This window comes from Poecilia reticulata, linkage group LG12, assembly GCF_000633615.1.
Source record: "Poecilia reticulata strain Guanapo linkage group LG12, Guppy_female_1.0+MT, whole genome shotgun sequence".
Classification (NCBI taxonomy): Eukaryota; Metazoa; Chordata; class Actinopteri; order Cyprinodontiformes; family Poeciliidae; genus Poecilia; species Poecilia reticulata.
The window spans coordinates 25860156-25874114 of NC_024342.1; the positions used below are offsets into that span (position 1 = coordinate 25860156).

The 13959-nt window shown below is 38.9% G+C and overlaps 1 protein-coding gene across 1 annotated transcript; it reads left to right on the forward strand.

Moving 5' to 3' along the window:
- Nucleotides 1-499: 499 nt before the first annotated feature.
- LOC103474076 (amyloid beta A4 precursor protein-binding family A member 1-like) lies at nt 500-11108 on the forward strand. The gene is made up of 13 exons (XM_008424799.2): nt 500-584; nt 695-2594; nt 2873-3154; nt 3509-3548; nt 3922-4067; nt 6384-6416; nt 6501-6587; nt 7061-7261; nt 8047-8226; nt 9101-9313; nt 9383-9502; nt 10308-10448; nt 10698-11108. The coding sequence occupies exons 2-13, from the start codon at nt 756-758 to the stop codon at nt 10767-10769; spliced, it is 3354 nt and encodes a 1117-aa protein (XP_008423021.1). The 5' UTR covers nt 500-584; nt 695-755; the 3' UTR covers nt 10770-11108.
- Nucleotides 11109-13959: the final 2851 nt, after the last annotated feature.

The window sequence follows — 13959 nt, forward strand, 5'->3', positions numbered from 1 at the left end:
AGCTAAGATTAACATCTCTGATAGCAGTTTAGCCAATTAGCATAAGTGTGTGTCTTTACAATAAAAAGACAAACATGTATTTTTAAAACAAGCTGTAGACGTCTGCAGTGGTAACAGACAGCTAAGCTAGCTAGCAAACTAAATATTCAATTTGTTAACTGAAATCATGAATCATAAAAAGTAGCTTACAGATAAAGTACTTTGTGAAATCTAATGCTAAAGTGCTAAACGTTTAACTTGAAGATTTCTTAACTGTCAGTCACCAAAACTTCATTACTCATGTCAAACTTTATGCAACTGAATGTTTCCAAAACAGTCAAGCAAAATGGAGCTTTATAACCTCCAGGAAAAAAATAACTTAGCTGAAGATAAACGTTTTCAAAGTTAGCAAAAATCCTGAATCACTAAATGGAATATTAGGTATTAGAACATTAGTGGAAGTTTGCAAACCACTGGACTTTATTGTGACAAAAAAAACAAAAAACTTTCAGGTTGTTTTAAATATTTCTCACAGTGCCCCCAAGTGGTAGCAGACAGCTATGACAAGTACATCTGAAAAATGTGACCTGGGTACAACACAGACGGTAATGTGGTTTTTGAAGAACTCTCTTCAGTCTTTTTGTACGCTTTTATTCCATTTAATTAAAAACCTAGGTGACATTTTCTGCCTGTCTCTTGTCTCTTTCTCTTCCAGGTTGGTCTGTGAGTGGGTTGATGATCTGCAAAGCCGTTTTGAGTCCAATCCCATCCCAGCAATGAGTCAAAAGTATCAGGAAGATGCCACAGGCGAAGCAGACGAGGAGCAGATGGGGGCCTCTGTGCCTCCAAGAACCAGGCAGTCCAACGGAACCAACGGCGAACCGCCCGTCCGTCGCTCCTGGAGGCCATGTCAGATGCAGAACCAGGATGGGGAAATGCCTCCTCACCATCCCAACCGGCATCACCACCACTCTGCACATCATCACCACCATCACCACCCTGCAGGTCGCGGACCTCCTCGCCACCGCCGGCGGCCTCCGTCAGGCCAAGTTCAGAGTCCTGGTGCGGCCCCGACGGTCGTCTCTGCCAGGTCAGACGGGGCTGAAGGTCAGGAAGCTGAGCCCCGCCCCGTGCAACAACACCGCCCTGCCGTTACCCGCTACCGTCGTCATGGTGACCCAAACCCCAGACTTAGAAATCACAGACAGAGGCAGCAGTTTAGAGAAATCCAGGAGTCTTCGCCTGGCGTTGGAGAGAGAGAAGGTCCAGCTGAGACACGGGAGCAGGAAGTCTGTTTTGTTGATCCTGTACTGAACCAATCACAAGACAGAGGATCTCCTCATCAGACTCCAGCTACTGTTGTTACTCCTACTCATGTCTGTGCTGCTCCTGCAATGAATGACGTGCAACTTGAGCCCCAACAAACACCAGCTCAAGCTGAAGAAGACCACGTTGAGTACAAAGCAGAGCATGAAGGGGAATCGGAGGAAGTCAAAGAGAAAGAGAAACAAAAAGAAGTAGAGGAGGATGGAGACTTCCAGCCCACTGGAGGGAACCCAAGCTGTAGCCACAATGAAAGGGCAGAAGAAGCAGAAAGGGTGGAGGAGGACCGGGAAGGCGTCATGGAGAACGCCGAAGAGGATCCTACAGCTCAGGGAAGTGAAATTACAGATCTCTGCTCGGACACAGAGAGCGCCGCCTCGCTGAGCATGGATGGACCTCTGCACAGCCCGCCTCCTTTACAATCCCCAACTCCTCCCTCGTCTCCTGACGTACCACCTTTCCCCCAGCTGGACCACTTCAGCGAGGACATCAGTATGAGCTCGCTGCCTGACAACAACCCTTTACCTGAAGAAGAGGAAGAGGATTGCTCCGAATCTTGCTCACTGTCTCACTCAACTTCTTGCTCCGAGTCTCACCCTAAAACCTATGCAGAATTTTACACGGAGTCCCACCAGAAGACATACACAGAGCCCGTCGTCGAGTCGTATTCTGAGCCAAAATGTCATCCAAACTCTTTCCCCGAGCCTCTGAAGACCTCCTACCCTGAAATGCAGCGGGAACCTTGTCGGCAATCTGGTTGGAGACCCGAGTCCAACAAAGCCCAGCAAGAGTCCCAGCAGGAGACCTTTGTCGGACACAGACTGAAGAGTGTTCAAAAAGGGGCGCCATCCTCCCCTACGGAGAGTTCCCATCACACTCCAAGGCAGGGTAGGAACCGTGGGTCCCGTCCCTTCCCTATAGACCGCTCTGTTGGCTGCCGGCTGCACCACTACGACGGGCAGTCCGACAGCGAGGGCGACGGTGCTGATAAAAGCCCTCTGTCCAAGACTGGTAGGCTGGCAAATAAGCAGCCACAAACCCAACCTAAGACCCAATCACCTGGACCGGCTGGTGTGGGTGAAGACAGGAATTTGGCGGGTCTTTCAGGGGAAGCTACAAAAGGATCGGGAGATGCCATCAGCCTGGCAATTAAAGACATCAAAGAGGCAATTGAGGGAGTGAAGACCAAGGCGGTGCGGTCTCCCTACACACCAGACCAACCGGTGGAGCCGATCTGGGTGATGAGACAAGAGGTCAGCCCAACAGAGGAAGCATACCCAATGCAAACCAACGTCAGTATAACCTTCTGGGCATATTTCACACCTGTAGATTGTTAATTTTGGTCAGAGTTTGTAAGTTGTAACTTTTTTCAATGAAGAATTCGTTTCTGCAAACCAAGTGAGAATGTTGGTAGAAAACCAGATGTGGGTAGTAAATGACCTGAGTGAAGTTGGAATTTCCCCTTCTGTTCGCTGATTGGCTGGTTAGAAATTCAACTGGAGGAAGTTCTCTGCTTGCTAGCTTATGCTAGGTACTAACTTACAACGTTTCCCGCCATCTTCTCCCCCAGACGTCTCCTCACTCCCCTTTGGAGTCTCCGTCCCGCTACAGCGTCAGTCCTCTGAGAGCCGAGACATCCAGGAACTCGCAACATGGCCACGCACCGCCGTCCCAACACAACCATCACCACCACCAGGGCTACCAGTCGCAGCCACGGGCACCGCAGACCTACACACCCACGACGCCGACTCAGCAGCCGTCAGGTCAACGTCTGCAGCAGCAGCAGAGTCCGGAGCAACCTTCTGCCCAAGCGCAGCCATCCTCGCCCCCTCAGAAGCCGTCCAACCAGGAAGTAAGAGTTTAACAACACTGCGATAGAAGCACATTAATAAGTTATTCAATAAATATTTATGATTTAAATAGACCCGTATTATCAATATTTAAAAATATGCTAAAGTATTCATAAAAATCTTTACCAATTACACTGTGGAAGCAACAATAATTACTTCAGTTTTTTTTAGTTAATTCATAATCTTATTTTCAACTTTGCAGTAAACAAACTTTAATGTTCTGCTCAGTAATAAATTATAGTAATTTAGTTAAACCCTCAAAGCAACAGAAAATTATGTGGAAGAAAAACCTCTCTAAAGTCCTGCTTTGTGGTGTGAAAGTGAGCAGAATGCTTTGTGTTTTTGTGATTTCTCAGATTCGCCGAGCTCTTCCTCCTTTTCCCACGTTTGTGGACGGTGAGTGAAAACCTGGATAGAACAAAACAAATGATCCTGTTTGTTTTAGAATAATGTCTTCAAATATAAACTGCTGTTCTGCACATACAGTAAAATCATCTGAAATCTAAATATAAAATAGTTAGAAATCTCTTCCTGTACATTTCGTTTTGGTTTGTTGTGGATGTTTCTGTTTGAAAACCACATTCTGCTGCCTGCTAGCTAGTTAGCTTTAGCTAAAATCAGGTCTTTGTCTGGATCCTCTGGTTTTGGGAGGATAGAAAGAGAGTTTGGGTCAGTAGAACTGGTGCTAAACAAGCGTTAGCACCAGTTAAACCACTGGATCCAGTCTGGTAGAACACAGAACTTTAGCATCTGTGCGTCGTTCCTGCAGTTCCAGGACCGTGTGACCCCGAGGATCTGATTGACGGCATCATCTTTGCTGCGACCTACCTGGGCTGCACCCACCTGCTGTCGGAGCGGACGCCGTCCAAGAGCGCCCGCATGCAGCAGGCGCAGGAGGCCATGAGCAGAGTCCGGGTGAGAAACGCAGAGGGAACGTTTCACTGGAGCGGATCTACGACACTCTGATCCAAAACATGGACTCTGTTGATGTTTTTAAAACTAATTTGGCTTTTTATGTTTTATATTCATGGCTTCTTCCTCACTGATTTCAGCACATCAGTAGAACGTCCAGCCAGCGTCTTTACGTCTTTTACTGCTTAGTCTTGAGTTAATTAGCATAAATTCTGTTTCATTCTGACATTTAATTGATAAAAATAATTTAGCAAAACCTGAAAAAATTAAACGTTTATTTTTGATTTAACTTTAAACCATAAGGAAAAATTAGGTCAGATGTTTTAACTTAAATATTTAAAGTCTTCATTTCTGTTTGTTTTGATAATGTTTAGATTATGAACTAAATATTTAGCTTATAACACAAGTATTTAGCTCCAAAATAAACATTTAATAACAGTTAGTTAAACAACATTTAGCTTGCTAGCTAAATACTTAATTTGAAAATTAAATGATTAGAAATTTTTTTATTTTAAACTAAATATTTAGTCTACAAGTTAAGTGTTTAGCTCTAAATTAAACACTTAGTTAGGAAGTTACATTTTTTTTAATGTGCTAACTAAATATTTAGTTCCAAATTTAAACATTTAGCTTTGCAGCTAAAAGTTTACCTTTTAGCTGGAATATTTCATTTGGAACGATATTTAGTTAACAAGCTGTGACATTTATAAATTATTCTGGTGAAAATATGACATGAAAAATTAAAAAATAAAATAACATTTTCCCTGACAGGCTAAATAAGACAGTTATTTTTATTATTATTATTTTTACTGTGATTTCACAAATGGCACTCCATATATAAATGCTTGAAAGCAACTTTTAACCTTTAAGTTGTACTTTTTAAGTAAATTATTAAATTCCAGGTCACTGCAGAGATTCGTTGCACGTTTTAAAATGAAATAAAAGCTTTTATTAGTTTTTATTTTGTGCTTCCAGACTCGCTGTCGCGTTGCTCTTTTTGCAGTCAGGTGACGCCGCCCGCGGCTTTGTGCGGCAGGATTAGTTTTGGATCGCTGCGTCCTTCCCAGAGTCGGTCCGGCTTTTCCTCCGGGGCCCCGCTGCTCGGCGACGGCGCTGGGGCCCCAGAGATGTCAAACACGGTTAGCGAGAAGCTTTTAGCTTCATTCTCTGGCAGCAGAACCATGAATCCACCAGGATTTCTGCTTGTATTACCGTCCAGGAAGTAAATAGTGCATAAGCCACAAATATATTTAAAAAAGAGACGATTGTGTGGAGATATTGTAGAGCTGGCAGGCAGGAAGGAGAGACGAGTGAAGGAAGACGGGAGATATTAAAGCTTCTTTCAAACGTTTTTCTGTGTGCAGATCTTATTAGCATTCCTCCTGCAGATTGAGCTCAATCTGGATCCAGAAAGACTTTATTTACTCCAGAAATAAAGGAGTAAGTAGAGAAACCAGAGCTGAAATCTGTAGATGGTTGTTTTTTGATTATGATCACACATACACTACAAAAACACAAAATATTACCAAGTACTTTTGTCTGGTAGTGCAAATACCTCAGTTCACTTAAAATAAGACAAAACTAACCAACAAAGATCTGAAATTTTGAGTTTAATCTGAGAAACGTTCTAGGGGAAAAAAGCCTGGAATGTTTCTGGTTTTAAAAGTTGAACATTTTCCAGAAAAACACTCAGTAATTGAGAGATTAATCTCAGAAATATTTGAGAAAAATTAGGAAATTTATGAGTTTGAAAAGTTTAAAATTTGCTAGAAAAAATAAATAAAACTTTCAGTTTGTTTTTAGAAATAAAAATAAAAAAACTTGGAAATTTCCGAGGCTGAAAAGTTGAAATTTAGAAAAAAAAAAAAAAAAAAAGAATAAATCAAGAATAATATCAAATATGTCCATCTAATCCTTAAAGTGCATCTTAAAATCATGTACATTTATAACAAAAGGTGAAAAATAATCTGTTTTTAAAATTATGCTAAATTTCAACATTTCCTGAGGTTTCTGAGTTAATTTTGGTCGCATTGTGACTCCGCCGGCCGCCTCAAACACATGCGGTCCGTTTTGTCTTCAGGCCGCCGCGTCGTGTCACTCTGATGCAGAGGAAGCTGGTGACGATGTCGGTCGCAGACGCCGCTGGCGTCCTGCTGCTGCCAAACATGGCCGCCACTGACCTCCCACACGCACGGAGACATAGAAACAGAAACCTTTAAGCCTGTTTTGTCCCTTTGTTTGGCATTGGAGTCGAGTCAGTCTGCGGCAGACGAGGCAAAAGAGTTTTTCTGAAAATATTTTCTGCTTTCTGATCCGCAGGCGGCTCAGAAACAGGCGAAGAACAGGAAGAAGGTGAGTCGCTGCTGGRTGGTTGTGTTTCTTTAAAAACTGAAGCTGATTTACAACCAGACATTTTTCACTTCTGTGTCTCCGTAGAGTCCAGACAGCGAGAGTCCGTCCACAGCTGAGGTCGACCTGTTCATGTCCACACAGAGGATCAAAGTCCTCAATGCAGACACGCAGGTAAAGAACCATCACCACSTTTTCCTCTTCTGAGCTAAAACCACAGCAAAGCAGAGAAATACGCCACCACACTTTCTATAGAAGCCACTAAAAAAACCCAGGAAGTAAAATTATTATCATTTAAAGGCTTCCAGCCTTCAAAATGGCTCATGTAAAAAAGTGAATACAAATGTGTGTACAGAGGGATGTTTTTATCAATGGATTTTAATGACAAATATATGGAGCTAAACTGGGGCCAGAAAGTTAGGTTAGAAAATTAATGTAAACAGACTAGTTATTTGGCAAGAAAAATATTTCTGAAACTGGAAAAAGTTAAAAATATAAATAAATAAACTTTAAAAAATKTAAACTTGAAAAACTATTTAAAATCTGCAAATAATAAAAAAAAAAACTGAAAAAAACGTATTTATATTAAATTAAATGGAAGAGAAGACAATAATATTCCAGCATCTRGTCTGATTTCTGGCCTGCAGGAGGCGCTAATGGACCTGCCGCTGAGGACCATATCGTACATCGCCGACATCGGCAACATGGTGGTTCTGATGGCACGGGGTAAGATGGTGAGGTCGCGCAGCGCTCAGGAGAACCTGGACCACACATCTGAGCAGACGGACCTGAACCACGACGACAGGAGGATGTACAGGATGATCTGCCACGTCTTCGAGTCCGAGGATGTGAGTCGTTATCAAGTTTTGTATATTATTAAAAACACAAAATGGTGATTTTTTTTTTTTTAAAGGTTTTCATTAACTTGTTTGAAAAAGTAGCTCAAAATGAGTAAAAATGTTGATTTGAATGTCAGAATATGTAACACTGGTCATGAGTCTGTCGTGTTTAAAAATGAGTGAATTACATAACTGGTTAACAAAAAGGGGAAAAATYGAACATGTTTAAAAAAAWKTATAAGTAATTATGTCAATAAAAATCTCTGGTCTGAACAAATCAGTTTTCAAACCCAACAAAATTAGTATGGAGCTAAAGTAGAGCCATAAAGTTTTTGGAACATTTTTGAAACTGAAAAACAAAACAAAAAAAAACTCACTAAATATCTTGAAAAAAATTTTTTTTGTTTGTTTCTACACATTTAAAAAACATTTTTAATAACAAATAAACTTCATGGGAAAATTTTGGGTCAATACAATTTAGAAACTACTTACACTGAAGGTTTTAGTTTATTTTTGTTTCAATTTGTTTTTCTTGAAGAAACTTTATGGCCCCAATTTAGTTCCATAAATCACAGGTTCAAAATAATTTTTCATTTTTATTTTTTGAGTTTCAAAAGGTTTCTTTTTARCCAACTTGTTGGCCCCAATTTAGCTCCATAAAAGTTTGGAATACTATCATGAAACAGGAGCGGAATCCCTTYACAGCCAAAAARACRTGGTAATTTGAGTTTTTAGTAAATATTAGTTAAGTAAACCGTGTTTTTAAACGGTTTTCGTGACRTTTTTTATTTCAGGCGCAGCTCATCGCTCAGTCCATTGGCCAGTCCTTCAGCGTGGCCTACCAGGAGTTCCTCAGGGCCAACGGCATCGACCCCGAGGACCTGAGCCAGAGGGAGTACAGCGACCTGCTCAACACTCAGGACATGTACAACGACGACCTCATCCACTTCTCCAAGTCCGAGAACTGCAGAGACGTAAGCCCGCCACCAGAGGGAGCTAAACTAACTATTTGTTTCACCTCTTTGTTACTCTGTAAAAAACTGTAAAAAAAAAAATGTAAGCTAAAATTCTATTTTTTTTACAAAAGAAAATTTGAAAAGTACTTTTTTTTCTGTTTTTTTTCCCCTTCTATTTCATGGCCCCAATTTTGCTCTGTATAATTGGGTCCAAAAAAGTTCAGCTCCCCAAAAAATAAATAAATAAAATATTTTGGAACTGAAAATTAAGTTCCAAAACTCCTTTTCAGATGTAGTTTTAAAAAACACAACAAATACTTTAATCAATCAATCAATCAATCAAATTTTATTTGTATAGCACATTTCAGCAGCAAGGCATTTCAACGTGCTTTACATAATTAAAATAAAAACAGAAATAATCAGTGAGAAAGAGAGAGATTTAAAAAAAAAAAGTATGGAGCTAACATGGTGCCATAGTTAGCTAAGAAAAACATTTTAAACTGAAAAGAACTTAAACTTAAAATAAGTTCAAAACTGCTGTTTAGATTCATATTAAAAGTAACAAATATGTTAAGGACTTTTTGCAAACCATAGACACCCAAAGATGCTAAGCTATATATTTATTTGAAACTGAAAAAACAAAAACCCTCAAAATGAAGTTCAAAACTACTTTTGAGATTAAATTATAAAAACATTAATTTATTGTCTGTTTATTGTAAAACAGTATTACCTCCTCTTCTGTGCTTGTTGTCACAGTTATTTTTGGCCTCTCTGGCCCTCCGGCAGGTTTAAATGAACAGCTGGTTTTTCAGACGCAGCTGTGCAGCAGCTTCATAAACAACCTTCCTGATCTCAGCTAAGGTGAATTTCTCAAACTGTTTCCCACCTGCAGGTTTACATCGAGAAGCAGAAAGGCGAGATCCTGGGAGTGGTGATCGTGGAGTCGGGTTGGGGCTCCATACTTCCCACCGTCATCATCGCCAGCCTGATGCACGGCGGGCCGGCCGAGAAGTCCGGCAGGCTGAACATCGGAGACCAAATCATGACGATAAACGGGACGAGCCTGGTGGGGTTACCACTCAGCACCTGCCAGAGCATCATCAAGGTACCTGCAGCGTTCCTCCTGGTTTTCCTCTCATGAGAATGAATTTAACCGYGTTTTTGTTTCCTTCAGGGTCTGAAGTCTCAGTCGAGGATCAAGATGAACATCGTCCGCTGTCCTCCGGTTACCATGGTGCTGATCCGACGGCCGGACCTGCGGTACCAGCTGGGCTTCAGCGTCCAGAACGGGATCGTAAGTAACGAATACAAACAGAACTGTAGCAGAAACAGCAAAGGACAGGAAGTAGAYGGTAAAACCACACAGAGGTACTTTCTGTGGGAAAGAAAACCAAAAGATATTGGATGTTAAAAGATATTTCTTTCAATCAGCCCTGAACTAAACACTGGAGGTTATAATATGAAAATGATGTCATATTATCAGAATAAAGTCTGAATAACACAAGAAGTCGTACGACAAAGTCATAACTTTGACAATAAAGTAACAACAGAAAAAAAGTCAATATTAAGTCTCAGTAATACAAAAAATGGTCATTCACTGAATAAATTCAGAATGCAAAAATATAATTGTACAACAAAACATCATAATATAAACTAAAAGAAAAACAAAATGAGCAGACCAGGAATACTTCCTRTAGGAAAGAAATAAATGAATGTATGAAAGAAATTTCTTTCMAATGTCTGGAAATGAAATGGAGAAAAAAAAGGAAAAAGCTGGTGGACCAGGTGTACTTTCTAATAGGAAAGTAAACACATAGGAAGTGTTCAGAAAGTAACTCCATATGTGGCTCCATACAGAAGGACGACTCAAACACAAGTAAATGGAAAAAAAACTGAATATGAAGATACTTTCTATGAGAAAAAAAATTCAATCAATGCTATCGACAGGAAACGACACAAAACCGCTGGACCAGAAATGCTTTCTACAAAACAAAAACCATCTTTCAAAGTCAATGGTTTAACTTTAAAACCATTAGTTTGGGTTTCAGATCATCTTTTATTATTTTATGGATTCTAGTTTCTTCGTCTTCTTCCTGCAGATCTGCAGCYTGATGAGAGGCGGCATCGCTGAGCGCGGCGGCGTCCGCGTTGGCCACCGCATCATCGAGATCAACGGACAGAGCGTCGTGGCAACGCCTCACGAAAAGATCGTCCAGATCCTGTCCAACGCCATGGGAGAGGTGAGAACAARCCAGTTTGGAACTGGTTTCCAGGGCAAAATGTCTCCCATCAGAGCCAGCGGTGATGAAGCCAAAGGTTTTCTTATGAAATTTAAATTACCAGAGAAAATAAAAGTATTTGAAAGATTTGCTCCACAGTGGGTCGATTTAATTAGCCGCTTTGCTACATGACAAAGTAAATGATTAATTTTGAGCAGAATTTTCGTTTTTCCCAGATACAAACAACGTTTTGGTTTCTTTTTTCTCCAGATCCACATGAAGACGATGCCTGCAGCCATGTATCGTCTGCTGACGGCGCAGGAGCAACCCGTCTACATCTGAGCTGCTCTACTCCAAGCCCCGCCCCTTATTCTGGATCGATCTCACTGGACTTGCCTTAATCTGTACAGCTGACTGTCGTGTAAATCGTCTGCGGTGTGGCAGCAGAAGGCAAACCGTCTCACTTTAGGCCGAGTGTTAATGTGACATTTTAGGTTCGACCAAAGATAATCTGTGGGTTTGGTTTTTTTTCTTGTGTATATTTAGGCTGCAAACAGAGACGATATTAGATCGGGTTGAATAGCCGTAATATCTGAATGTATTTCAATCATGATGGACCTATAATATGAAAGAGGATTGCATGTACAATTCTGCAGAATAAATGTATGAAAATATGATGAATTCTGTTTTTTTAGTTCATTATTAAAAGTAACAAAAATGRCTGAGGTAAARAAGATTACACSCTTAAATCCATCATAAATAGAAAAAAACTTTAATATATGGAGATATATTGSTGTCAGAAGGCAACATTTTGGCTTTAACAAGCCTTTATGCCGTTTTTATTTCCCCCTCAATATAAAAGAAATATTTTACTTTATGTGTAAATAATATGAYTTAAGAAATACAAAGGTTACAAGACTAAAGTTGTAAGTTGTAATTCAAGAAATAAAGTCACATTACCAGAATGTAGTTGTGCAACAAAAAGTCAGCGTTACGAGAATAAAATAAAGCTTCAACAGTACGAGAAAAATGGTTGTAATAACTCAAATATTCTATAATGTTACTTGAATAAACTCAATTTAAGTTGTAATTTTAAAGCCATGACTTTAGAGCATAAAGGCCAGAAAGTCACAATATTGCGAGACAAATTTTGTATGAGAATTAAGCCTGTATTTTATGAGAATAAAATTGTAAGTAACACGAAATACAATAAAGTATTAAAACGAGAATAAAGTTGCAATAGTAAAAGAAAAAAGTTGATAAATTATGTSACATTGCCAGGATAAAGGCAGAATACAAGAAATCATACAACAAAGTCAWAACCTTAAGAATAAAGTAATACCATAAAAAGAGTCATATGGCGGGAAAAATATTGTACGAGAATAAAGTCGTATATCAGTAAAATGAAATGMAAAATGAATTCACAAAACTGTCAGACTAGTTAGAATAATACCAGAATGAAGTCGTAATACTACGACAACTCCTACACACAAAAATAATAAAAAGGAATGTTGAGCATCGTGTGAATGTTAAATTATCTAAAATATTAAAACTTTTCTCCATTGGTGTTTAAAATATTAACATTAGAAACTCCATTGTTTTAAATCTGAAAACRAAATTCTGAGCYGTTCCTTTTAAAATCTCCAACGTTTTATTTCCCCTGCAAAAGGTTTGAAAGTGAAACAAAAACAGAACCGAAACTTTGAAGAATGTGTAAAAAAAATGTTTTATTTATCTGAATTTTCCAAAAGTGAGAAGTGAAACACTCAGGAGATCACGAACTACAAAAACCATAAATCACAAACTAAAAGACATCATGATTGTCACCATTTTCCTCCTGTGCACAAACACTTAGACTAGAGTGGGTTTATATCATCAGTAGAAAAATAGAAGCAGTAAAAAGGTGATTGTCTTTTAAATTCCTCGCTCGGTTTATTCCAGAGGAAACCAGGAATAAATGAAACAAGTTTCCCTCCAGACTGAAGAATCAGCTCAAAAAAAACAGTAACAGCAGGAATTTACAACGCCGCCTTACGGCCAGTTTAGGTGGAAAAWAYAGGAGCTAATGTCCGACAAAAAATGTAGAAATTTTTAGATTAATCAGAAATTTTMTAGAAAAAATKTGGACATTTCTSAGTATCAAAAGTGAAGAAAAAAAAATCATTTTTGCAAGTTTTCATAGTTTGAAAAGAAAACAATTTCCATGATTTTCAAGAAAATTGCCGAGATTTTTTTCTAGTAAATGTTTAAATGACTTTTCAAACTCAGAAATTCAAGTCTTTTCCATAAAATGTGCCAGAAAAATCTCAAATTTTTGACTTTTCTGGTTATTTTCAAAAGTAAAAAAGAATCTGACTTTTGAAACTTMAAAATTTTTTMTAAATGATTTTTAGATTAATCTCAATTTCTGAGGTTTTCTTTCCTTGTTATTTTTTTGATTTTTGGATATCAGAAATKTCTTTATTTTSATAAATTCTTCTGAAATTMTTATCAAAGTTYCTCAGTTTTATGGTGGATATTTKCTCCTTTTTTCTTTCCATCTASAACMGCGGTAATATGGTGTCGTAGGAATGAATMAAGTTTTTGTTTTAAGTTTTCAACAGGAAAACAAACCGAATGCTTCCAGGTTTTCCATGCAGCCTCTGAATTCGACAGCAGCTTCATTTCCCAGCTAGAATCAGGAGTAAAAAGGCACAGCGACACTTTTCTGCTACCCAGAATGCAACTTTCTCCCCCAGAAAATCTGGGTTTTATTCTGGAAATCAACAAAAAGCCGCTGGAACAACTACTTTACAGCTGAACTTTTCCTGATTGTTTATTAAACTCTGTTTTTAGGGGAATTATTTCTGCTTAAATTGTGACACRAGACGGTAAATATTTCATCATTTCACTTACTCTTCTACACTTAAATATGCTGAAATTACATAAATAGTTCTGTACAAAAGTCTTGAGTTTTCCCTCATTTCTTCCAAGGCATCCAGATTTTCTAAACCGAATAATTTAATCAATAAATCACCACAATTTCTGAAGGTCTGAAAGTTTCTTTGGAGTCTGGCAGCTTTTTTCCCAGTTTAACGGACAGAAAATGATTCCAGCAGCGGAAACATGATTATTTTATTCACCCTGACAGCAGCAGAGGTCAAAGTGTGAWTAAAACCTGAAATCAAACTGTTTGCAGCTCAATTTCACAGCAGTTATGGTTTACAAGCAAAGCAAAGTCATTAAAAATGTTGWGGACGCGTCAAACAGAAACAGATTTTAAATTATCTGCAGAAAACTGGACAAAGTTTCAACTGGGAAAATAACATCCGTGATTTTTAGCAATAAATACAAACAAAAACGRCGGTTATACTTCGTATCTTAGGTAAAGTCACTCCAAGCTGCAAGGAAGAGAAAAAAATCACAACTTAACTGATGTAAAGAGACATTTGAATGTTTTTGTTTCACAGCGGTTACACTGTGAAACAGAATCAGAAGTTTATGTAGAAACTTCATTAAATGAGTAATTAATGTGCATTTTTTGTTTTCACTA